At 50.0% G+C, this 26347-nt stretch overlaps 1 protein-coding gene across 1 annotated transcript; it reads left to right on the top strand.

Annotated features, from left to right (window-relative positions):
- The first annotated feature begins 782 nt into the window (after positions 1 to 782).
- On the top strand, positions 783 to 21347 carry PGAP4 (post-GPI attachment to proteins GalNAc transferase 4). The gene is made up of 2 exons (XM_034773014.1): positions 783 to 1257; positions 17466 to 21347. Exon 2 carries the CDS (start codon positions 17591 to 17593, stop codon positions 18776 to 18778), a length of 1188 nt encoding a protein of 395 aa, XP_034628905.1. The 5' UTR covers positions 783 to 1257; positions 17466 to 17590; the 3' UTR covers positions 18779 to 21347.
- Positions 21348 to 26347: the final 5000 nt, after the last annotated feature.

The raw sequence follows: 26347 nt of genomic DNA, 5'->3' as shown, positions 1-26347 counted from the left end.
TACCTCCAGCAGCTCGTGTCAGTGATGCAGCCGGGGTGCAGAGGCAGGCTTCTCGCCTATCCTGGCACCGTGGACTGCGATGCGCCCCGGAAGCTACCAGGCCCTATCCTGCTGCATCTCCAACAGGACTTTTAAGGACCCGGTTGGTGGTACTGACCAGAGCCGCCGTGACCCAGTCCTTTCCATTCCGTGACCCAGTTCTGGGTCACGACCCATCATTTGAAAACCACTGCTTTAAGGCCTTGTCTACACTACACTCACTCCCCCCCCGCCGCAACACATACGCTGCTTCTCTCTCCCCCCCCCACCCCCCCCCCACCTCCCCCCCCCCCCCCCCCGCAGCGGTTTAATTATAACTGTACGTCGGCATAACTTACATCAATAAAATGCTGTAGTGTAAGACAAGGCCTAAATCTTGTCTCTCTCACCAACAGAAGTTGGTCCAATAAAGATTTTACCTCACCCACACAGTCTCTGTAATATCCTCGGACCGACACCGCTACAACAACGCTGCATAAATCAAAGACATTTATTCTGGAGAATACAGTGGTCTCACAGTGCATGACAGAAGAGCAACAGGGTTATGTCATTAAAGGATCAGGTGGAGGAAGGAGCCAGGGAATGATCAGTGTACATGAAATCCTGTCCAGAGTAGGAAAAGGGCAAGTAGGGGGTAATCTGACTGGATTACCAGCCAGAACAGGGAATTGCAGCTGTCTCCAACAGTGAAGGGGTTAACCTTTCATCAGTTGTACTGCAATGTTAATGGACCATAGCAGAAATCCGCCAGTCTAGCTGCAACAGGAGCTCAGTCCTTGGCTTTGTTGACATTTGTCCTAGTTATTTTTCCTCTCATTCTTTCACACCTCTTCTTTCCCTTTCGTTTTTGGTCTCTCTCTCTCTTAGTTGTTTGTGTGGTCACATGTTTGGTTTTAGGTGCCTTGTTTAACCCCACCCTCCTGGCCTGAGAGAGAGGAGGAGGGGAACTGCAGGCGAGAAGTGAGCAACAAGATAACATGGCTAGCAGAGGCAAGAAGCATGGAGGGTGGAATATTGTGCTGCTAGGGAACATTGGAAAGGAAAGGGGAGACACCCAGGATTTACATAAAGCCAGCGGCTCTGGTTTTCAGGATTACTAGCTCTTTCCTTCTCTACATGCTGGGCAAGAATCCAGATGGGAAAACGGGTAATTCCTCCTTCCTGTATTTTCCAGCCCAGCTTCTGTGCTGTTTTTCCGTTATGGCTTTTGCTGCTATGGTGAGTTTGATTTTTGTTATTTTTATACTGGGGTGCCAGGAGGCTTAATGATCTCAAAGGACCATTGATTTCTCAGATGAAAGGCACTATCTAGTCCGAAAACATATTTTGCTCCTGCCAACTGTACAGTTCCTATGGGGGAGACATTAGTGGAGGGTTGGCGGGGGGAAAGGGGGAGGCGGAAACTTAATGGTTGCAAAGAGCTGTTTTCCTTGAATTAAGATATATAGAGGGACTGTCGTTCTGGGAATGAACTGCAGTGCGTTCTGATCACTGGGGCAGGGGAAGAGGAGCTTGGAAGCCCCTGCAGGGACAAGATGGATGTTTTGTGCTTGCTAGAAGGTTGGCGGCCAGGAGTGGTGTAAAGCAGGGGAAATGGATAGTGGTCAGGGCATGGAAGAACAAGCCTTCTGGAGGAAAATTTAATGAAGATCTAATGTAAGGAAACAAGTGACAGCTTCCCAAAATGATTCCTTATGTCAGTCTGAGTGAATGTAGCCCGAATTTCCTAGGACAACATCCCTGCAAGGAGCTTTCTGCCTGTTGGCATCTAAATAACATCTGTGGCTCCTGGCTCAGTTGCCTTGGGAGAGAAGGGGAAGGGGTGAGGGCGACAATCAGCTCAGCTGACACTCCCTCCTCTTTGACCATCATCACCAAGGTAACTGCCATTAATCCCAAGCGATCAGTGCTTGAGGGTCACATCGTGCTACCTGGCAACCCTCCAGAAGAAGAAGGAAGCACTGGGAAAAACAAGGGCTGAAATATGAGATGTTTAAAAATTGTTGATAGGAAGTTTACAGCCACAATGATTGTATGGTAAAACATTGTGTATATTCCTAATAGCGTGGGGGGGAGGGGAAGAGGGGGAGTATTTGTAACCAGAACTACTGGTGATGGCTCTCTCTAAAGTCTCTGGGAAGATGGCTTCAGGCACAACTTCTGAACTGCCATAAATGCACAATTCAACACCTCCACTAGCATTTGCTGGGAGGATGGGAACAAGCTGGTCCCCTTTACCATTAGTCAAAGCCTGCTACTTTGTTGCCTCTCAAATGAGGTGTGTGTAAAATACGTGTGTGCACACAACGTATTTTCCAGCTGCTCTTTTTTTCCCATTCACCCTCCCTTACCAGCTGTAGGGATGGGCCTAAATAGATCAGCGCTCTGCCCCAGAGGCAGTAGCATCACATTTGCTGTCACTTCTTGCAGGGTGGTGGGAGTGAAACATAGCTTGTTTCATACTCGGGGAAAGGCTGCTCACAGAGCTCTGAATCCTTCTGAGTTGAGTACAAAGAAAATGAGCTAATGCTGCTTAAGATTTTCAACTGTCCTGGTCAAAATAAGTGACTAATGTTTGCCTCTGAACACTGGCTGGAATCTGGATCCTCTGGTTCACACCTGCTACGTTTTTATTGTGCTGCTGATCTGTCCTGGCTGGAAACTTTCAGACTTATCAGCAAGGGCCTTTGATCACAAGGAAGTGTGTGCCTGAGGCTGTTTTTAGATAACTGAGAGGCAATAAAGGTGCAGCCACAGGTGAAAGCAAGCTGGTAAGCTTCCCCAGGCTGGCGATTTAAAGGGCCCAGGGCTCCCTGCAGTGGCCAGAGCCTCTGACCCTTTAAATCACAGCTGGAGCCCTGTCGCTGCTACCCCGGGGCTCCAGCAGCAGGGCTCGGGCAGTGATTTAAAGGGCCTGGGGCTCCCGCTGCTGCAGGGAGCCCCTGCCCTTTAAATCACCACTGGAGCCCTGCTGCCGCTACCCCGTGACTCAGGCAACGTGGCTTGGGCGGTGATTTAAAGGGCCTGGGGCTCCCCACCGCCGTAGCGGCGGCCAGAGCCCTGGGCCCTTTAAATCGCTCCTGGGCCCTGGGCAGGGCCGGCTCCAGGCACGAGCCTGGCAAGCAGGTGCTTGGGGCGGCCACTCCGGAGAGGGGCGGCACGTCCAGCTATTCGGCGGCAATTCGGCAGACGGTCCGTCACTCCTGCTCGGAGCGAAGGACCTCCCGCCGAATTGCTGCCGCAGATTGCGATTGCGGCTGCTATTTATTTATTTATTTATGTTTGGGCTGCTTGGGGCGGCCCAAACCCTGGAGCCGGCCCTGGCCCCGGGGCTCCCAGCAGCCTCTGCAGCTGGTAGCTCTGGGGGTGATTTAAAGGCCCCGGGGCTCCCAGCCGCAGCCGGAACCCTGGGGCCTTTAAATCTTGATTTAAAGGCTCCGCCTCTTCCGGTTGAGGCCACACCCCTGCTCAGGACTCCGGCGTACCAGTAAGTCCTTTATCTTACTTTCACTGCTGGGTGCAGCATTTCCTGAGCGGTGCAGTGATTACTCCATTCTACTGTTTTGCCCCCCAGCGCAACCACTCAAGGCAAGGGAATGGGGAGCTGTACTGCCAGGCATGTGGCTAATGCAGAGGTTTTGCTAGTAATGAGTGTTAAATGGTTAGAAGGGTGCAGGGTGGTAGGAACAGCTCCTCACCTTGTGTGATCCTGGACAAGTCACTTCCCCTCTACACCCTTCTAATTCCCTTCCTACCTTTTGTCTGTCAGGTTTTGTCTATTTTGGCAGGAAGCTCTTCAGGGCAGGGCTTGTATCTTCCTATATTTATGTACAGTGCCTAGTACAAGGGGGCTCCGATCTCAGTCAGGGCCTCTAGTTGCTACATCATACAAATGATGATGATAACACCAGGGAGAGGACCACCTGTAGGTCTGAAATTCCTGTAGTGCAGAGCAAACGATATGAGGGCATCTATATGTGATTTGAGAATAAAATGCGCATCTGTATTTATATTAAAAGAGAGATGAGCCCAAATCAACCCCCATGTTCCAGTCTTGGGGAAGTTCCCAGCCTATTTCTAATGAAAAGTCCTTGTATTCTTTTTATGCAGGACATATCTACATTACAAAATTAAGTCGACTTAAGGTAGGTCGACCTACAGCCACTGCAGTAATTGAATCTGCTCTTCGTGTCCACACTATGCTCCTTCTGTTGGCAGGATGCATCCTCACCAGGTGCATTTACACAGACTGAAGTGAGGCATTATGGGGCACTGAGAGCTGGAGCCCCACCCCTTGGGGATGGAGAGTCAGAACCCCACTGCCTCCAACGTGCTAATCAGCAGAGCTAAGCCAGCGTGGAGGAGTTTTTTGACCAAGAGCAAAGCAGATTAACTTCACCCCTGAAGCAAAGGCGGTAACAGGGAAGGAATTATAAGCGAGTCATAATTCGGTTGTTGGTCTGCTCCTGGGATGGCATACTTTACTCAGGGCAAATTGTAAGGGTAACCTCTTAATTGTAAGAGTACCCATTTACTCTCACTTATTTAACAGCTCCACTCTGGTTTCACCTTCCTTTTTCGCTACTCTCTTTCAGTAAGCCTGTTCAAATAGAGGTAAACAAGGTTTAATTCTTCTCCGTCAGTCTTCACGCACTTGTCTAGGCTAAGAAACAAACCAGCTTGGACAAAGCATGGCTCTTTCTTTGTGGGAAATGACTGTCCCACTGTTGCAGACTAAGCCAAACAAGTTCAACACCTGCCATAAGCCAGCCTGGCTAATCGCTAACTCTAGCAGGGGTCAGTCATGCTTTAGGTTTGTCTACGTCAGCATGACAACCATTTTCAAGGCTGGTTGAAGTGGATGATGAGGGCCAGAGAGCAGTGACTGCTATCCGCTGTCACATTCACAAGCCACATTTAACTGACCAGTCTCTAGCTAAGATAGAGTGCTGCTGCCACAGAGATATTTTAGTTCTTGTATTTGTAAATAGAGTTTTGCGGTGAAGGCCTAATTTGTTAGAACAGCTCAGTTGTCAGTTAGACATCTAAATTAAATGGCCAGATTTTTCATGAGTGCTCAGCACCCAACAGATCCCATTACTCTCAGTGGGAGCAATTGGGTGCTGAGCTCTTCAGAAAATCTGGCCCGAAAATGATCTCTTCCGACTAATCTCCAACCTATCGGAATTTAGGGGGGAGTTGCTATACTAGGTCAGACTAGTAGTCCTCCTAGTCCAGTATCTTGTCTCTAGCAATGCTTGAGACCCGAGGCTCCAGCAGAACTTGAAACCCCTGTAATATACCTAGCTCAGGGGCGGGCAGACTTTTTGGCCTAGGGCCGCATCCGATTTCCAAAATTATATGGAGGGCCAGATAGGGGAGGCTGGGCCTCCCCAAACAGCCAGGCATGGCCCGGTCCCGCCCCCTATCCGACCCCTCCTGCTTCTCGCCCCCTGATGGCCCCCCCAGGACTCTTGCTCCATCCATCCCCCCTGTCCCCTGATGGGGGGGCCCCCCAGGACTCCTGTCCTATCCAACCCCCCCGTTCCCTGTCCCCTGACAGCCCCCGGACCTCCCACCACCCTATCCAACCCCCCTGTTTCCTGACTGACCCCCCCACCCCTGCCCCCATTCAACACCCCCGTTCCCTGCCCTCTGATTGCCCCAACCCCTATCCACCCCCTTCCCCTGACCACCACCACCCTGAACTCCCCTGCCCTCTATCCAGCCCCCCTTGCTCCCATACCGCCCTGCCTGGAGCACCAGGACAGGCAGCCGCGCTGCCCGGCTGGACCCAGCCACACTACCACACAGCACAGAGCACCGAGTCAGGCCGTGGCTCTGCAGCTGCGCTGTCTGGCAAAAGCTCGCAGCCCACAGCTCAGAGCATTGCGCTGGCGGCGGGGCAAGCTGAGGCTGTGGGGGAGGGGGAACAGCGGGGGGCTAGCCTCCTGGACCAGGAGCTCAGGGGCTGGGCAGGAGGGTCCCGCGGGCCGGATTTGGCCTGCGGGCCATAGTTTGCCCACCTCTGGCCTCGCTGATGGTGTAAAGTGGTACATGAAGTGGGAGAGAACACAAAGGGAACTCTTTTTCTTATGGGTTTAAGCTGGTCTGCCAGCAGGGTCTTTGCAGGTGTAGCCACAATTGTTTACCTCTAAAAGTTCTTCATATTTCAATGGGTTTTAACCACCTGACTTCTGCTTAAATCACCACACTAAAAATATCACCCCACAGACAGAACTCATCTGTCTCTAGCAAAGTGGGTTAGTAGTTAGGGCTGCTAGGCCCTGAACCTGCAATTGAATCCCATGTAGGTGGACCTTGAACCTCCTGTGATGCCCGGGGGCTTGGTGTAGATGCAAGATTCTGCTCACATGGGTGTCATTGCAGGAGCAGGGCACAAGTCAGACTTTCCCATGAGACACAACCACACATTGCTGCACACCTCTGTAATCCTAACAGCTGATATTTCCATAACACCTTCTATCCCGAGGGTCTACATATTATGAGCTGGGTGCAACCTTGTTTAAGTAGAGTTAAAACCTCACTAAGGCCTTGGCTACACTCGCGGATTCACAGCGCGAGTGTAGTCGCGCCGCCAGCGCTGCGAGAGCTCTCTCGCAGCACTGCAAGTACTCCACCTCTCCGAGGGGAATAGCTTGCAGCGCTGCAGGCGCTGATTACACTGGCGCTTTACAGCGCTGCACTCGGGGGGGTGTTTTTTCACACCCCTGAGCGCAGCAAGTGCAGCGCTGTGAATTGCCAGTGTAGCCAAGGCCTAAGTTTGATAGGTGTGAACATAGCCTTCAATTAACATAACAGTAAGGAAAAGCCCTCACCTAAGACAAAAGGAGTACAGTAGAACCTCAGAGTTATGAACACCAGAATTATAAAGTGACCGGTCAACCACACACCTCATTTGGACAGTAGCAATGACAAAAAACAAAACAAACAACCCACAAACAACAAAACAAAAAAAAACCCAAATGCAGTACAGTACTGTGTTAAATGTAAACTGCTAAAAAAAGGGGGGGGGGAAGTTTTAAAAAAAAAGATTTGACAAGGTAAGGAAACTTTCTGTGCTTGTTTCATTTAAATTAAGATGGTTTTCTTCTGCATAGTAAAGTTTCAAAGCTGTATTAAGACAATGTTCAGTTGTAAACTTTTGAAAGAACAACTATAATGTTTTGTTCAGAATTACAAACAACCTCCATTCCCAAGGTATATGTAACTCTGAGTTTTTAGTGTATGTGAACCCACTCAGGAGCTTTTGCTCAATATTGTTTTGGGGCGGTTTGCATGTGGGCATATGTGTAGGCAGAACAGAAAATAAACTAGGAGAGACCGGCAGAAGGAGAGCTGAAAGCAGAGTCTGGCCCTGGAAGAAGCATGAGGACAGGTTTTTGGGTCAGGAGCACAGGCAGAGAAAATTATTCTTGGTTCTGTTATCAAAAAGTTGTTTCTTACTATTTGATTCCTACTGTGTTCAGAGACACAGGACTCTGTACATTCTGTGTAAATAAACAAAACTGCATCAGAGAAATACCAGTCTGTCACCAATTTCTGCTACTACCTGGAACATGCCCAGGGCCCCAAACTTTGGCTAGCCGCTTGGGTCAAAAAGGAGTAACAATATGGTTCCCAAAGAGAGCTCATCAGGAAGTGTGGTCACTTTCAGGTGGAACTCTAAAGCAGTGACTTTGGAGAACAGGTTTTGTTATGGTAGGAGGGGAATGGAAGAATAGCTTTTCCAGTGAACAAATTTTAGGGTGGCAGAGTGATTACCCAAGGTGCCATTTAATGGTAAAGGACTAGATTGTGGCCGTGTTTTACATGAGCACGTAGTGGGAAGTAAGGAATCCCTCTGTTGTGGTGACTATACGTGGGCTCCCCACGGAGCAGGTGTGGAGGTGGAGGAACCGTGGCTGTCCCCCCCTTCACACCAATACAGAGGAGAATACGCCGCATCCTGAAGAGCGGTGTTACATATGTCTTCCTTTCTCCACCCCCAGCACAACTGCCGTCCTGCTAGGCAGGGTGTCTCTGAGCTACCACGGGGGCAGTGTGGAAGCTTTACTCCTCCCTGACTTCAGGCTGTGCCTGAGTGGCACAATGTAGTTCAGAGTAAATGGGGATACGATAAATACGGGAAGGGGATTTGATTTGTACGCAGTGCCACATCTCTGGAAGGATGTTGAGTCATGGGGTGATGGTCCCTAAAAAAGCGAGCAAGGTCAAGTTATATTTTTCAGCTAAGCGTTCAGACAAGAAATCTATCATAAGCTGAAACTGTTATACACACACCTGTAGAGCTTTATAAGAGTAGTATCAGTTGAAAGCATTTACACTGTTACAACAAAAACATACAGCCATTGTACGTGGGGGAGGGTTTAAAAAAATTACAAAGTCCAGTCATGCCCTGGATAAATATTTTACTGAAAATGCATTTAAAGTCCACCACAAATATCACTAAAATCTTAAGGGAGATTACATAGAGAACTGTAAAATGAGTATTTCAGTGAGAACATTGATAACACATCTGAAAAATGGGGGTAATGCCAAAATATGAAGCATTCTAATAAGTAGAAAAGAGCTGAACCGAGAGTCTACATCCAGGTTAATGCCCGAGAGTGGGACCAGAACCAATCTCTAAAAAGTGCGGACTCCAACAACCCTAATCTGTGGGATCTGGCCGTTTAAGCGGTTCCACTCACCATTGTAGCGCCCCCTGGCTTTTTTGGGGGAGGGGGGCAGGGAGTGTCTATTTCTAGCACCCCAGTTGACCGCTTCTTTGGCTCTGCAATGGCTTGTTTCTGTCTTCTTCATCTTTCATGGCCCAGCCTTCCAGCCAGGTCCTCTCTTTGCAGTTCTGTCTCTTTCCAGCTAAAGAATCCACACCAACACCCACACAGAGCTCCTTCTGTCCCTCTCAAGCTGTATTGAAGTTCTCTGCTTTTCACCCCAGCTCCTGGGCACTGCAGAGTTATTTCTTTGCTCCTTTGACTCCGCACTACCTCCTAGGCTTTTTTCCCCACTTCCTCCCCTTCCTGGGGACTCTGGTAACTTCTACCAGGGACCTCCCTGCTTCTTAGACACTCTCCTGCTCCCTGTGGTTCTCTCTACCTTGCCTTCACCAGGCTCTTCCTAGAGAGCTGGCACTTCTATCGCTCCTCTGTCCTAGATTTCCCCTTTCTGATAAAGTGCTTTCTCTACTAGTCCTCCCTGACCCCTTCCCAGCTGGGGTCATTACTGGTAATTAAGCCACCAGATCAGGATCTGCTGGGGGGTAACTACTAAGTAACAGGCAAGGCTGCGGCTGACTTTCCTTAAAGGCCCTGCTAGCCTTTGGCAGGCCATTATAGAGATGATGGGGTCGGTCTAGTTCTCTTGGCCCATTTGACTTGAGTTCCCCCCACCCCCCGATATCTCTACATACCCAGGAAACTGCCTCTCTGCTCCCATCTGGCTGCGCACCAGTCCCACAAGTTGTGGTAATTCCCCTCCTTCACCTGTTTGTCTTGGTGACCCTTTTACTTCTGCTATGTGAACAGGAAGTCAGTAGATGGAGCCACAACACAACTTTCCAGGCCAGGAGAAAGACAGGGAATTGCAAGCATCTCTGGGGCGACCTGCAGGTACAGCGATCTGGGGATGGCACCCTGATGACTGGCTGTGTGTGCATAGCAAGGATCCAAGACAGCGAGACCCTATGCAAGGGCACAGGTGTCAGGGTACCTCTGATTCACCAAACTGTGTTCCATCCAAGCATCTATTGAGCTGGCAGCCAGTCCTGCATTCCTCTCTCTCCCAAGTAGTTCAAAGATGCCTCTCCTGAAGGGTGTGTGAAGAATAGGTGGCATCCACTTTCTGCTCTTCCCTGCTTCAGACACGCCACCCTCAGATAATGCTCATCTTTGGGGGCAGGGACCTGCTCAGACAGGGATTTCCTAGCACCCAAGTACGTGTTCCTGAAAACTACAGAGCCAGAACAGCTTGCTGCGGGCCCACAGCTCCTCCAGCGCTGGCTTCCAGTTTGTTCGCTGGAGGGAGCCTGGTTTCCTCCTTCTACTCTGAGAATGTTAATGCCACCATTGATTGTGCTCCCCACCCACAGATGCGGGTCCTGATCCTGCAGGGCCTTACAGACACAAGCAGCCCTGCTGATATCAATGGGCCCTCACCCATGTACTTGTGCAAGTGAGGCTTTGCAGCATCCGGCCCTTCATGCAAGTGCTCCTTTCACCACTGCGCCTGACAAACTGAGGAGCAGGGGCAGTACATTCACCAAATTAGCCTAAGATCACTTCAGAAGTGGACCTCAAGTCCCTACTGTCCTTGGGCCTTCGGGTCCACTTGCCCTGAGTCCTGAGGACCCTGGGCCCATATGCAGAGTACAATTATCTCCTCTAATACTCTTGCAAAGCTCATACATTCAACACAATAGGTTATACATAAAACAAAACCTGGTTATCCGAGAAGGGAAGAACCGCCAATACAGAAATCAGCCAGAGTCCATGCAGGTCCATGCACTGTCACGAGTTATGGAGTGACACAGCACTGTAATGTCATTGTCTAGCCAGAAGTTCTTTACTATCCTGCAGCGAGAAGGAGCATGGTCTGAAACAAAGCCAGAGAAAACAAACAGAGGTGGGATAAATCCATCATATTTTGTACTTATACCAATATAAGGCCTTTCATCTAAGGATGTCAAAGTGCTGTTCATGCTGCAGGAAGTAACCATCTTCACAGTAAACACTGCAAATCCAGTGAATATTGCGCTGGCTGGAGTCACAACGTGGCCCCAGAATTAGGCCCGTTGTGTGCTCAATAACGACTGACCCATCCCTATAGCGACTGACCGATCCCGGTCAGACTTTCTGGCAGACAGCATCCCCACCTCTAACCCCACTCTCTTCTGGGGTGGGCAAATGCTACCAAGCCCTGTTTCCTCTCCTCCAAAACTATGCATCAAATTTTAGCTAGCACCTTCTGCTGCTCACAGGGCACTGATGCTTCCTGGGCAAAATCATTCAGTCTCCAAGATTCTGGTGCCCATCCCCAGGAGGAAAGAGGAAGATCAGTGTGTATGGAAACTGGTATCATAGCCTGTCTGTGATGGGGAGTTAGATGACCATGAAACCAGTGCTCCTCTAGCATCTCACAGCAGGGCCGGAGCAAACGAGGATTAACGGGAGGGTGCAAAAGAGCCCCCAGCATCAAGTCTCAAGCAGAAGGTTAGTTACATCACATGGCAAGAGTGTGAGTAACAGAAGTTAGACCTGGGAGGTTAACTGAGATTTAACAATAGGTGAGAGGAGAAGATAGCGAACAGTGCAGCAGCCCCAGCAGGAAGTCCTCCACCGGAGAAGAGAGCTGTGGTACAAGAATTAGGCTAACAGGAAGCAGAAAAAATGCAGAGTCAAAGGCCTTGGCTACACTTGCGAGTTACAGCGCTGTAAAGGCTCCCCCAGCGCTGTAACTCACTCCCGGTCCACACTGGCAAGGCATTTGCAGCGCTGTATCTCCGTGGTTGCAGCGCTGCATGTACTCCACCTCCCCGAGAGGAATAGCGAGTATTGCGCTGCCGCTGCAGCGCTGCGGCGCCAGTGTGGCCGCCCAATGCGCTGTGAATGGCCTCCAGAATTATTCGGCAGTATCCCACAATGCCTGTTCTAGCCACTCTGGTCATCAGTTCAAACTCTACTGCCCTGGCCTCAGGTAACCAACCATGTGACCCACCCTTTACATTCCCCGGGAATTTTAAAAATCCCCTTCTTGTTTGCTCAGCCTGGCGTGGTGTGGAGTGCTATCAGCGAATCTTTCCAGGTGACCGTGCCTCCACGCGCCAAGCGAGCCCCAGCATGGAGCAATGGCGAGTTGCTGGACCTCATCAGTGTTTGGGGGGAGGAAGCTGTCCAGTCCCAGCTGCGCTCCAGCTGTAGGAATTACGATACATTCGGGAAGGTATCAAAGGACATGATGGAAAGGGGCCATGACCGGGACGCCCTGCAGTGCAGGATTAAAGTGAAGGAGCTGCGGAGTGCCTACCGCAAAGCCTGTAACGCAAATGGACGCTCGGATGCTCCCCCCGCGACCTGCCAATTCTACAAAGAGCTGGATGCGATACTTAGGGTTAACCCCACCTACACTCTGAGCACCACCATGGACACTTCAGAGCCGGTGGGGGGGGGGTGGAGGAGGAAGAGGAGGAGGAAAACGGGAGTGATGGTGGTGGGCCAGATGGAGACACCCCGGAATCCCTGGAGCCATGCAGCCAGGAGCTCTTCTCGAGCCAGGAGGAAGGTAGCCAGTCGCAGCGGCCAGTACTTGGTGGAGGACAAACAGAAGAGCAGGTTCCCGGTAAGCGTTTTTTTTTTTCGGGAAGGAATTTTTCAGTGTGGGCTCTTTGGGAGAGGAGGGTTAGACATGCAGGCCTAGATGCGGAATAGTGCATTGATGTGGTTTATCACATCGCGATAATCGGCCTCGGTAATCTCCTCGAATGTCTCATCCAGAATGTGTGCAATGCGCTTGCGCAGGTTTATCGGGAGAGCCACCATGGTCCTTGTCCCAGCCAGGCTAACGTGTCCGTGCCACTGTGCCACGAGGGAAGGGGGGACCATTGCTGCACACAGGCAAGCTGCATATGGGCCAGGGCGAAAGCCGCATTGCAGTAGAAGACCCTCCCTTGCTTCCCAGGTCACCCTCAGCAGCGAGATATCGTCCAGGACGAACTCCTGTGGAAAATGTTGGGACAATGTTCAGTGTAGGTTCCCCCTGAAGCTGTTGGCTCTCCCCAAGGCACAGAAACCCAGAGGACAGTGCAGCCCTGAAACAATCAGTCCCCCTTACTCATCATTTTGAGGCTCCCGTGGGATATGTGTGCTCTGTTTCGGACGGGAAAATTATGCTATTGTGAAGAACCCGTGTGTTTTCTACTCCTTAAGTACGGGGGGAATCATTACTCTGTCTGGTATAAACAATGCTGCCTCTGTTACATTTTGCCTATACAGCTGCATCAACCTTGAGATCTTAGCCGTCCCTCTTATCGCCTGCTCAGAGACTGCAAAGACTCAGGAAGAGACCACAAAAAAGCAAAGAAGACATGCTGCAAGAAGTGATGCGGCAATCTATTAAAGAGAATGAGAAAGCACAGGACTGGAGGGAGAGAGAAAGCAGGATCCGGCAGGAAAACGCAGTGCACCGGCGACAAAGCACCGCGCACCGGCAGCAAAACACTGATAGGCTCATAAGCATCCTAGAGCGCCAAGCAGATGCTATCCAGGAGCTGGTAGCCATGCAGAAAGAGGAGCAGTAACGCAAACGCCACCCCCTCCCCCACAGCCCTTGTCTCAAAACTCTTTCCATTGTGCCCCACTGTCACCTGCAACCCACTTTCCCCAACTTCCTTGTTCTTCACGCCACCCGCTGCCTTCACCACCCAGCCCTGAAAACCACAACCCTTACCCTCTCCACTCAACTCCCATCACCGTGCAGTATAGCTGTCCTGAAGTTCAGCACTCACTGCACAGCACACCAGACAGGACATGCGCGAATCTGTGATTGTACTGTTCCCCACTCCACCTCCTTGTTTCTTTTCAATAATTTTTTTTTTCTTTTCAATAAATGGATTATTTGGCTTTGAATACATTCTTTATTATTGCATAAAGTAAAAGACTCCTGAGCCCATAACTAGGCACTGCAAGTCTGCTTGTCTGCTTAACAGACACTGATTCCTAAAAATTGGAACTACTGCACTTCACTCCCGTGCAGGGCACCAGATATCACTGCTGCTTTTCAGCCTCAGATTGCTCCCTCAAGGCATCCCTAATCCTTGCAGCCCCGCGCTGGGCCCCTGTAATAGTCCTGCTCTCTGGCTGTGCAAATTCAGCCTCCAGGTGTTGAACCTCGGAGGTCCATGCCTGAGTGAAGCTTTCACCCTTCCCTTCACAAATATTATGGAGGGCACAGCACGCGGATATAAGCGCGGGGATGCTGTTTTCGGCCAAGTCCAGCTTCCCGTACAGAGAGCGCCAGCGGCCCTTTAAACGGCCAAAGGCACACTCCACAGTCATTCAGGACCAGCTCAGCCTGTAGTTGAACCGTTCCTTGCTGCTGTCAAGGTTCCCTGTGTAGGGTTTCATAAGCCACGGCATTAACTGGTAAGCAGGATCTCCAAGGATCACAACGGGCATTTCAACTTCCCCTACCGTGATCTTCCGCTCTGGGAAAAAAGTCCCGGCCTGCATCTTCCTGAACAGCCAAGTGTTCCGAAAGATGCATGCGTCATGCATCTTTCCGGGCCAGCCTGTGTTAATGTCAATGAAACGCCCACGGTGATCCACAAGCGCCTGGAGAACCATAGAGAAATACCCCTTCCGATTAACATACTCGGATCCTAGGTGGGGTGGTGCCAGAATAGGAATGTGCATCCCATCTATCGCCACTCCACAGTTAGGGAACCCCATTTGTGCAAAGCCATCCACTATTTCCTGCACGTTACCCAGAGTCATGGTTCTTCTGAGTAGGATGCGATTAATGACCTTGCAAACTTGCATCAACGCGATTCCAACGGTCGACTTTCCCACTCCAAACTGGTTTGCGACCAACCAGTAGCTGTCTGGAGTTGCCAGCTTCCAGATTGCAATAGCCACCCGCTTCTCCACTGGCAGGGCAGCTCTCAATCTCGTGTCCTTGCGCCGCAGGGTGGGGGCAAGCTCCTCACACAGTCCCATGAAAGTGGCTTTTCTCATCCGAAAGTTCTGCAGCCACTGCTCGTCATCCCAGACTTCCATGATTATGGGATCCCACCACTCGGTGCTTGTTTCCCGAGCCCAAAAGCGGCGTTCCACAGTGCTGAGCATGTCCATGAATGCCACAAGCAATTTCATGTCGTACGCGTTACGTGGCTCGATAGCATCGTCGGACTCCTTATCCTCACTGTCACTTTGGATCTTAAGGAATAGTTCGACAGCCCAACGTGATGTGCTGGCGAGACTCATCAGCATACGCCTCAGCAGTTCGGACTCTATTTCCGGCAGACAGATCACGCTGCACAGAAACCGTTGAAAGATGGCGCCAAAAGTGGACGGAAATAAAGGGATTTCTGGGATGCGAAGCGATGCATCACGGGGCATTGGGACAGGACCCAGAATCCCCCACACCCACGCCCCCTTCCCACAACCCATGGCGCCAGAATGGGAAAAGGTGCTCTGTGGGATAGCTGCCCATAATGCACCGCTCCCAATAGCGCTGCAGTTGCCGCAAATATGGCCACAACAGTGTGCTGGGCAGCTGTCAGTGTGGACAGACTGCAGCGCTTTCCCTACTCAGCTGCACGAAGTCAGGTTTAACTCACAGCGCTGTACATCTGCAAGTGTAGCCAAGGCCAAAGAGAAGAGTATGGGAGAAGGAAAGCCAGTTAAAGGACAGAGAAGGAAAGTATAAAGAAGGGTCAAAAGGGCAATTAGAAAGGAATATTACTGCTACCCACTGAGCAGCTACATGTGCTAATGTAACCCATGTGCCTAATAGGGAGATATCTCCTTAAGAGACCCACTGTGGGAAGGTAGGATTGAATTGTGTCTGGGTCACTGTTGCTAGGCAGATTAAGCACTCCACATCCAGAAGCTTCTGGAATTGAGTGGGGACGGTAGTGTTGGGTCTGCTCCAATAGGTTCCCTGTTGCTGGGGTCAGACTCTGTGAGGGGGAGCAGTCAGGGCAACTGCTTTACAAAAGGCCAACATGTGCCCTGGGTGAGTTGGGAGAAGCTGAGCCAGGAGAAATTTGTTTTCTTTATTTATGTTTATGTATAACTGAAGGGAATGTCTGTGGATTATAAAATAGCCATGTCATGCTGTAAAAATTAGATTGTTTCTTTATCATAAGATTTGATAAAGTTATTTATTTAATTCATTTCTTTACTTCCTTTTGGGAGTTGAATGTGGGGAGGTTGACCCTGTGCAATCCTTGCTAAAAATCCTTAGAGCCTAAACTCTGGGTCTCCAGCTACTTTTCTATGGGAGTTGGAGTTTTTTAGGCACTGGAGAAGGGCAATGAAGTGAACTATAGCCCACCCAAAGGTTGCACTAACTTTGTGTAAACTAGGTGCATTGAGACTGTTAAGAGTGGGCTAGTGGCAGCCCAGAAGAGTGGGGCAGAGTAGATGGACAAATACTAACTTTTAGGAAGTTAGAGGGGGTTGATTGGTTCAGTTTTTAATTCAAATGTTTAATGCAAACTCTTAATTCTACATCTGAGTTAACTGTTCAATTAGAAGATACATCCAGTTGCTCCTGAGTCTTTGTCTATACTAGCACTTTTGTCACTAAAATTTTTTCTCCCTGATCGACATAAGTTTTGCCACCAAAAGTGCTGGTGTGCACAGCACTGTATTGGCGGGAGATGCTCCCCTGCTGACATAGCCGCCGCCATTCATTGGGGTGGTTTCATTATGCCAATGGAAGAGCTCTCTCTCGCTGATGTAGAGCGGCTCCACGGGACACCGTACATGGCGCAGCTGCAGCGGTACAGCTGTGCCGCTATAAGGGCTGTAATGTAGACACAGCTTGAGAGACTTGATCTACCTCTTTAAAGTAGTCCAGAAAGAGGGAGCAACCTGGGAGTAGGGGATTGGAATTGCTTTATTTAATAGAAGGAGGGGGAGATTCATGGTTATGTGCCTGAGCCTGGTTCAGACATTCATTTACTGCCATCAGACTCCACAATGCATTAAGCCGCACAGCACCCCAAAGAAGCAAAGAATACTTGTGAAATCATGAGCTACAGAAGAGAAGTACATGTTTCTATCTGGACCGGAAATATGGTCTTCTAGTTATGGCACTGGGCTGGGACTCTGGAGATTTGGGTTTAGATCTTGGCTCTGCCACACACTCACTGGGTAACCTTGACCAAGTCATGTAATTTCTCCATGCCTCAGTTCCTCATCTAGACAATAGGGTTAACAATGCATTCTTCCACTGAGTCTGAGTTGTCTACTTAGATTGCAAGCTCTTTGAGGCAGACACAGGTATATGTACAGCACCCAATACAGTAGGGTCCCAATCTAAGTTGGGGCCTCTATGTGCTTCTATAATAATAATGTTACTAACAAGATCAGAGTCCCCAGCAATCTCCTGGGACTCTCTGGCCATTGTGTAATAGCCCTAATGAGCTCAGCGACTTAGGAAGGATCCCTGGACTCCTTCATAAGTCACCCTATTATTTCTTATGCTGTCCCAGTATGGGACCCATTGAGCATGATGCCCAGGGACCTTTTCCCACTGCTGCTTCAGTGGCATGGCATTCATTTCCCCATGAGCTCATCACAGATTTTTGCTCTCACCAGATTGTTAGGTCTGGAAGTTCTTCCTTTGATACTGGTGGATCTGTGCATGTTTTTAAATGTTTCCTTCTTTCCCTGTAGGTCGGCTGCATTGGTTGGGCCTCACTTATGTTGCACCACTGATGGCTTGCTACTCCGAGCAGAACCAGAGGAGTGAATGAATTGGGGCATGAGCACAGGGAGGCCACACCCTGTATCCAGCAACCATGCTCCTCCGAGGACTGCGGCTCTATGGGAAGTGGTGCCGTTTTTCCAGTCCCATTACTCAGCTCCTTACCTTAACTGTGGTGACATTTGGCGTGTTGGCTCCCTTGATTTGCCACCGGCTCCTCCACTCCTATTTTTACTTACGCCGCTGGCATCTGAACCCCATGAGCCAGGAGTTCCTGAAGCAGAATGAGGGGGATGGCCAGACTGCCCTCCGTTACTTTGAGGACCTGCGGACTCCTAACTCCTCGGAGATCTCAGGTGACAAGGCCCTCAGACCATGGCTGCTCATCACCATCATCACCGTGCAGAGGCGGAATGAGTTCCACTATGTCCTACAGGTGGCTTCCCGTTTCCACCGCCTCCTCCAGCAGTGTGGCCCTCGCTGCCGGAGCCACCAGGTTTTTCTCTGTAACGTGGAGCAGGACCCGGGCAGCCACCAGGATGCCAGGCTGTTGGGTAACTTCTTTGCAATGGTCAGCCGCTACAAAAACTGGGAAGACCCCGATGCCGCAGTGAACCAGTTTGAGAAGGAGAAGCGGGACTATGCCTTCTGCCTGGAGCAGTCGCTCTTGGCCTACAGTCCAGAGTATGTCCTTCTGGTGGAAGACGATGCTGTTCCCGAAGAGGAGATATTCCCTGTCCTGCAGCACCTGCTGCTGGCACGGCTCTCAAAGCCACACCTCAAAGATGCCCTCTACCTGAAGTTGTACCATCCTGAGCGGCTTCAGCGCTATATCAACCCAGAGCCCATGAGGATCCTGGAGTGGCTCGGCCTGGGCATGTTTCTGGGCCCCCTGCTGAGCTTTCTGTACTCCTGGGTGTCTGGCCGCCCAAGCCTTACCTGGCCTATTGTCCTGTTCTTTGCCTTGTACAGCATGGCACTAGCAGAGCTGGTGGGTCGCCACTACCTGCTGGAGCTGCGCCGGCTGGCCCCTGTGCTCTACAACGTGGTGCCGGTCACCGAGTGCTGCACGCCCGCCATGCTGTTCTCCGCCCCTTCCGCCCGCCGTGTCTTGGGTTACCTTCAAGAGCTGCACTGCCGTCGGGGCTTTGCCAAAGACACTGCTCTCTACTCCCTGTTGCGGACCAAGGGTGAAAGGGCCTACGTGGTGGAGCCCAATCTGGTCAGACACGTGGGGATGTTTTCCAGTCTCAGGCCAAATGACAGCCCTAAGCTACTGTGACCCACCAAGAAATGCCTTTATGGAAAGACTGGAAGCCAAGGGAGCCTTGTCCTTGGACAGACATATCAGGTGTGACTCCAGATGTCATGCCACTTGCAACTGTGCTCAGAACTACCAGCGCCACCTAGTGGAGGGAAAGGAACTTTAAAAAAAAAGTTTACTTAAACCTATAGCTACATGATTTATTTTATAATGAAGAAGTGAAAGGAGGGTGGAGGTTTTCAGGGAAGGGGAGGGTTTGCTACTATCTCCTACTAGACCCCAACACACACACACACACGCCATTTGCACGTGAATGTGTCTCCTACAGCAGTATCCAACAAACCAGTCTCTAGTATCACAGACCTGAGACCAATGCCACTCCTGTGGTCACATATGTCTTGGTCTCAAGGCACTGGAAATGCTAGCCAGGGTGAGTGCATCAGGCACAAGCTGACCTAGGAGGAAATATGGAGCTGGAGAATAGACCTTGTTTCCCCCAACCTTCTCCATAGCTTACCCCGATGATCTGTTCATCTCCTCAAATAAAAACATGAAGAGATCTTTACAAGAGGCACGATGCATATAATGAGCCCCTTACCCCACATTCTGCATATAGTTCTGGGAACGTGTTTCATGCTGCTTCAGCACCTCCAGGTCTTCTCCTTTATGGGTAACACGCCTCTTCCCCCAAAGCTCTCTTTTCACCTTGGAGCAGAGGATCTGAAACAAAGTCCATGTTCTTCCCCATTGCTTCAGCTGGGGTCCCCTATGGAGCCAAGAACACTAAAACCAAACAACCTCCCGCTCGCTGTATGTGGCTTGGATTCGCTGGCCCATGCACATACTCTCACACACCCACACAGCCTCCCATCAGAACAACCTTTGAGATTGCACATACAGCTACCTCTCATAGGTGAGGAAGAGCAGATTCCCCATTTAGGCTCTGATCCTGTATCACCGGGAGCTCACTCATTAGCTTTATTGAGTGCAAGCCCTTAAAACTGGCCCTAGACAGGTTGCCACCTATCCTGATTTTCCATGGATTCCACCTGCAGCATGGAGAAGCTCCAGTTTGCCTTGGGCAGCCCAATGAATGATCCAGCATGATCATGTTATTTATGGGAAAGGTGAAGGAACAGTTGCAGCAGCATGGTGTCACACTGCACTTATCTTGCCTCAGCCTGCAGTTAGATATAGCTGATAGCTCAGAAGACACAGTTCACTACTCCTACCATGAATAGCTGGGCATGGTCAGATGAGCAAGTTTCAGTAATGTGTCATATTGAAGGGGCCACTTCTAAATAGACACGTTAAATAACTAATCTTCTGATCTGAACTGGCGGGGAGTTTGGATGGTTTCCAAGAGTTGGCTGCTTTCTAGCAGAACTGTTCTGGGTGCATTGAAAACCGAAACCATGTGAGAAATAAGATCTTGGGGATTGTTACAAATTCAACTGCCTTTGAAAGGTTTGTACCCCATGGCCCTGATCTACAGCCCATTGCAGTCAATGAGAGTCTTTTTATCGATTTTAGGGTGCTTTGGTCCAAGCGCTATATGAGGAGACCTACACCCAGTTTTGAGTGGCATTTGGGTGAAACTGTGTGCAAATCACAAATTTTCCTGGCTTCAGAATGAACCAAGTGAAACAGTTTTGGGGGAGGAAAGAGTTCCACTTTCACTTTTCTTTCTTTTGTTTGTCAGAGCCTGGAACTCATGGTAAAACTAGGAGTAGTAAGGGTAGATGTGTGTCTGTGTGTGAACCCATGTGGACTGAAACCAAAGAAAATATTTTCACAAGCCCCCTAAGAAGTAAGTTTCACACAAAAATGACGAGGAGTCCTTGTGGCACCTTAGAGACTAATAAATTTATTTGGGCATAAGCTTTCGTGGGCTATAGTTCATTTTCAGGCTGTGAGGGGTAACTGACTTGTGAAGTGCTCAGCACAAAGGAGATAGGCAGTCAGTCACAGGGTGTCACTAGAGCACAGAACAATGCCAGCTCAAGCACCTGAACTTTGCCTCTTGCTAGATCAGCTGGGATTCTTTTAGAGGATCCCTGTTGTTTGCACAAGGGCGTGCCTTGCCTTGCATGCACAAGGGCATGGACTGTAAGAGCTGAGAAAACATTACATTTTATTTCGACACAGCAGTCACCAGCATCCATCAGGACAGATGCTGAAACCTGTTCCCAGACTGAGTGCAGCTGGTATCTGGCTTCCCCGTGTCTCCCTCGCAGAGAGCCACACACACAAATATCTTCTCAGTAGTGTTGTTCTTTGTCAGGTTGTAGAATTTGGGGTCATTGTGAATTTATTCCACTAAGTGCCTGGGCACATAGAGGGAAAGGTGACTATCTATTTATGCTGCCTTGAGTGTTGAATGTTTCAGATGTGGCATTTGTTTTTTAATCTTTGTACTGTATGGATCCAGAACAACACCCCATTTTTTGGTGCTTGGTTGTTCATGTTAGTGCAAAAGAAAAGCCCACAGCAAGGAGTTACAAATTGTTTGGCTTAAAAAAGAGAGAGAGAAAGAACCAAGTGATAATGCTCAGTTAATAAATGTTCTGGTGTGGGAAATGATTCATCATTTTGTCAGCATGTTACTTTTCTTCCTTACCACTACGGGCCCGAGCCAATGCCCCCCTGAAGTCCGTAGGAAATTTTCTAATGATTTCAGTGGATGCTGCATCGGACTCTTTATATCTGAAAATTCTTCCATCAGCCTAGCACTGTCTACACTGGGGGTTAGGGTGGCTTAATTACATCCCTCAGAAATGTAGATTTAAATATCCCTGAGCAACATAGCTGGGTTGACCTAACTTTGTAGCATAGAATTGGCCTAAATCACTTTGGGCAGCCCACAAGGCACAGGCATTAAGGGCTTTCCAGAAGCAGGGATGTATAGGTTGCATGTTTCCCCCTGGGAAGGGATGCTAGCTCTGTTTAAACACTCAAGCCCTCTGTCTTCATTCAAGCAAGGATTATTATACCCAGCCAGCTTGCAGCTAGATAAAGGCAGGGAGCCCTCTTAAGATTACGCAGCCAAATTACATTGCTAGGTGCAGGAGTGTACCTCTCCATTTGGATAGTGTCTCTGAAGCAATGCATTGCTCATTTGGTGCCTTCTCCAAAGCCCACAGCGGGAGTCTTTCTAGTCACATCAGGCCCACACACAATATATATTTCACATAGATTCTCTTTAGGGAAAAAAATTAAAAATGATTAATAATGGTTTTAAAAATGCTTGAAAGAGACCCTACGTACTTATTTGGCTCTCCTCCCCCATAACATGTGAGTCCCTCACTAATGGATTTTGTCCTCCCAACACCCCTGAGAGAGAGAAATATTGATCCCATTTTACAGATGGGGAACTGAGGTGCAAGACGATTAAGGTTCTGTCTGCACTTGGAGCTGGGGGTGTAATCTCCAGCTGGAGGAGACATACCCCCCCAGCTCTGATTGAGCTAACATGCTAAAAAGAGAGCGTAGCTATAGCGGTGTGAGTGGCATGCTGCCCCAAAGACGTACCCAGCGAAGATGCTAGATATGTACTCGGGGTGGCAAGCCCATCCTGCTGGTTGTGCTGCTGCAGCTACGCTGTTTTTAGCATGCTCGCTCGATCAGAGCTAACGCAGGTATGTCTCCTTGAGCTGGAATTTACACCTCCAACTCCAAGTGTAGAGGTACCCTAAGTGACTTGGCCAAGGTCTCACACAGTCTGTGGCGCAGAAGGGAACAGAACCCTGAACCCCAGCCCAGTGTCTTGCACCTCAGCCCAAAGTCACTTCTCCCTTATGTCCTTCAGTGTGCAGGGCATGGGTGTATGTTGTTGCTGTGTGAGTATGTCAGGGATGTGTGTGTGTGAGGTTGTGCTCATGAGGAAGAGTTGTGGTTGTGTATAGGGAGGGTATAATTGGGCATATATGAAGAAAGGGGAGTGTGTGATTGTGGGCACATCAGAGGGTGCGTTTTGTGGTTGTCAGTAAAGGGATGAAAGGACTGGGGCGGGGGACAGTGCAGAGTATGAGTGTGTGTGTGAGCACGGGGGACCTGTGATTGTGTGCAGGAAGGTATGTGTAGAAGGGGAAGTTTGTGAAGGGTGCGTGTGTATGTAGGTGGCTGTTGAAGAGAGCTAGGGTCTGGGGGAGTCTGTGCATACATGTGGGAGGGGAGAGTCTGTATTAGTGGGTATTGGCAACACTGGGGGCCATTTTGTGTCTGGGCCCAGTGCAGACTCCAAGAGCCTTCCCCCTTGCGCCTTCCATGAAGGGCATGGGGCAACTGCAGTGCCTCTTTGGGTGTAAGTAATCCACACGCAGGTGGGGTAGAGGCCAGGCTGAAGGCCTCTCCCCTTCTGCCCATGGTGGTGGAGCTGGCCAGATGCAGAGAGGAGTGTACTGTGCAGGGATGGTGCAGCAAGCCCATTCCCTCTGTAGATAAGGGGATCTGGGATCCACAGTGCTTGCTGGTGCTCCTGCTGACATGAGGCAGAGGCACCCCACATGTCTAGCTCCCTGACAGGTTTGCCGGGAGGCTGCACTGATTGCTGTGGAGCCAGGACTGCGGAAGATTTCTCATAATGCTGATTAAAGGCCAGTATTTCTGAGATGAGGATTGTGAGGTGGAGTGGGGAAACATCACTTTAACAAACAACTTCCCTGATTAGATAGCGACAAACCAGCTGGACTTTGAGACGGTTGAGCAAGACCCTAAGGCACAGAAATCAGCTACATGGCAGCTGTCCCCAACGTGAGAGGAGAGATGAAAGGTAAACAGTCAAGCATGAATACTAATCTACATCAGATCACACTTTAACCCCACCATGCACAGAGCACCCTCTCCATGCTCTGTCAGTCCTGCGTTTCCACGTGTACACACATACACGCTCACACACACTTCCACCAATCAGCATATTTCCAGTTCCATTTCAGTCACTTTATGGGCATAACCAGGCGTACAAGTGTTGCCAAGGGTAGGGACAGGTTTTACGGTGCAGACTGGGTTTTAATCTAACCTTCTTGTCCATTTCTGATGTGGTGGCAGATTGTGAAATGGTGTGAGGCAACTTCAGACATCACGTTCCTTTCCCCCAAGGTTAGGGCACAGTTTTCCTTCCTTGCATCATCATCAATCTTTATTTAAATACTTATATTAGGGTAGGATGTAAAGGCCTCAATCAGTATTTGAGGTTGGGAAGGAATTTTCCCCCAGGTCAGATTGAGACAGATCTTGGAGGTTTTTCACTCCAGCATGGGGCACATGTCACTTGCTGGTTTGAACTAGAGTAAATGGGGGATTCTCTGTAACTTGCACTCTTTAAATCAAGATTTGAGGATGTCAGTAACTCAGCCAGAGGTTAGAGATCTAGTACTGGAATGGGTGGGTGAGGTTCTGTGGCCTGCAATCATGATGGTTCCTTCTGGACTTAAAGTCTATTTGCCAGAAGCTGGGAATGGGCGATGGATGGATCACTTGATGATTATCTGTTCTGTTCATCCCTCTGGGGCACCTGGCACTGACCACTGTCGGAAGACAGGACACTGGGCTAGATGGACATTTGGTCTGACCCAGTAAGGCCGGTCTTAGGAGTATTAGGGACATGTTGGGCTAGGCCCTGTAGAAACATATATACACACACACACACAGACCCTGACCCAAAGAATTTAAAATAATCCTAAATGTTGGTTCTTCTTCAAATGGTTGCAGACGTGTATTCCACTTAGGTGTGTATGTGCCACGCACACCAAAGCTGGAGAACTTTGCCTAGTAGTACCTGTGCACACCTGAGTAGAATAAACATCTCAAAGAACAAAAGTTATGGTGCAAGTAAGTAACCGTCTTTTTATCATCATTGGGCCAGACCCTCAGCTGGCTCTTACCCATCAAGGAGCACATTAGCTTTCTAGAGTTTGCTCCAGCCTCTACACCGTAAGCACACATTTCCCATTAGGGTTGTTTGCATCATGGCTCTGGATTTTAATGTGGCTGAGGCTTACTGCGACATCAGGTAGGAATGCTTGCTCACTCCCAATCCTGACTGGAAGACCACTCTCTCTAGGACTGGAAGTAGGGTTGCCAGGTGTCCGGTTTTCGACCGGAATGCCCGGTCGAAAAGGGACCCTGGAGGCTCCGGTCAGCACCGCTGACTGGGCAATTAAAAGTCCGGTCAGCGCAGCAGGGCTAAGGCAGGCTCCCTGCCTGCCGTGGCTTCGCTCGGCTCATGGAAGCAGCGGCATGTCTCTCCTCTGTATCTCACGCGTAGGGGCAGCCAGAGGGCTCCGTATGCTGCCCCCGCGCCAAGCGCCGGTTCTGCAGCACCCATTGGCTGGGAACCGCAGCCAATGGAAACTGTGGGAGCAGCACCTGTGGACTAGGCAGCGCGCAGAGCCGCATGGCCGCGTCAGAGCTGGAGGGGAGATATGCTGCTGCTTCCAGGACCTGCTTGAGGTAAGCGCCTCCTGGACCCTTCACCCTGACACCCTCCCATGCCCCAGTCCTGATTCCCCTTCTGCCCTCCAAACCCCTTGGTCCCAGCCTGAAGCACCCTCCTGTACCCCAAACCCCCCATCCTCAGGACCACTCCAGGGCCTTCACCCCCCCCCCCCGCTGGAGAAATCACACACCCCTGCCCTCCAACCCCCTCTCCCAGCTTGTAGCCCCCTCCTGCACTCTGAACCCCTCAGCCCCAGCCCAGAGCCCCCTCCTGTACCACAAATCCCTCATCCCTGGCCCCACCCCAGAGCCTACATGCCCAGCCAGAGCCCTCACCCCCTCAGCCAGCCTGGTGAAAATGAGCGAGTGAGTGAGTGTGGGGATAGAAAGTGACAGAGGATGGAGTGAGTGGGGGCGGGGCTTTGGAGGAGGGGCGTGGCAAGGGTGTTCAGTTTTGTGCGGGTAGAAAGTTGGCATCCCTAACTGGAAGGAGAATGGAGTCTCCATATTTATTCACTTTCAGAGTATTTTTAAAATTTTTAAATTCTTCCTCGTGGCTGTTCAGAGATGCTGCTAGGCCTGTAATTACTGTAGTGCTGGATTTCAGCCCAGAGGGAGACATCAAATTCCTCAGAAAAACAAAACCATTTTAAAAAATGCACATTGGGTGATGGTATGTTACACTGTGTTTTCAAAAATACCCAGCAGGAGTTGTTTCCCTTCTGCCCTACTTCTTTTAACCGCACCTGTCCTATCACATCCCCATCATGCGGGGAACGATACACCCTGAAGCACAGCTGAGTTTTCAAAAGGATCAGGAGAGACAAGGTTCCAAGCTGGGTTTTCTCTGGGGCATTCAAAGGTGCAAGACAAATTTGGAAGGAGCATGTTGGTACAGTAACTACCCCTGTCCCGCTTACCCCCACCAGATCCCTTTAATAGGGCTTGTCATGATAAATATTGGTTGTTATTATATAGGATCACAGCAGTTAGAGGTGAAGAACAGTTAATTAGATCACAGAGTCCATCTCTCTGGAAGGGATGGAGTCCCCAGGTGAGAGATGTCTCAAATAATGGAACAGATACCACAAGGCAGTTAGGGTTTTCTGGCCATAGATATTCACCGCAATGGATATACATCCATGGTAGACT

The sequence above is a fragment of the Trachemys scripta genome, chromosome 6 (assembly GCF_013100865.1).
Source record: "Trachemys scripta elegans isolate TJP31775 chromosome 6, CAS_Tse_1.0, whole genome shotgun sequence".
In the NCBI taxonomy this organism is placed as follows: Eukaryota; Metazoa; Chordata; order Testudines; family Emydidae; genus Trachemys; species Trachemys scripta.
The sequence above is the reverse complement of the archived record's forward strand: the minus strand, read 5'-3'. Positions and strand labels throughout refer to the sequence as shown.

What these genes read in the sequence shown, in the direction of transcription:
- PGAP4 (XM_034773014.1), top strand. Translation starts at nt 17,591, where the DNA reads ATGCTCCTCCGAGGACTGCGGCTCTATGGGAAGTGGTGCCGTTTTTCC.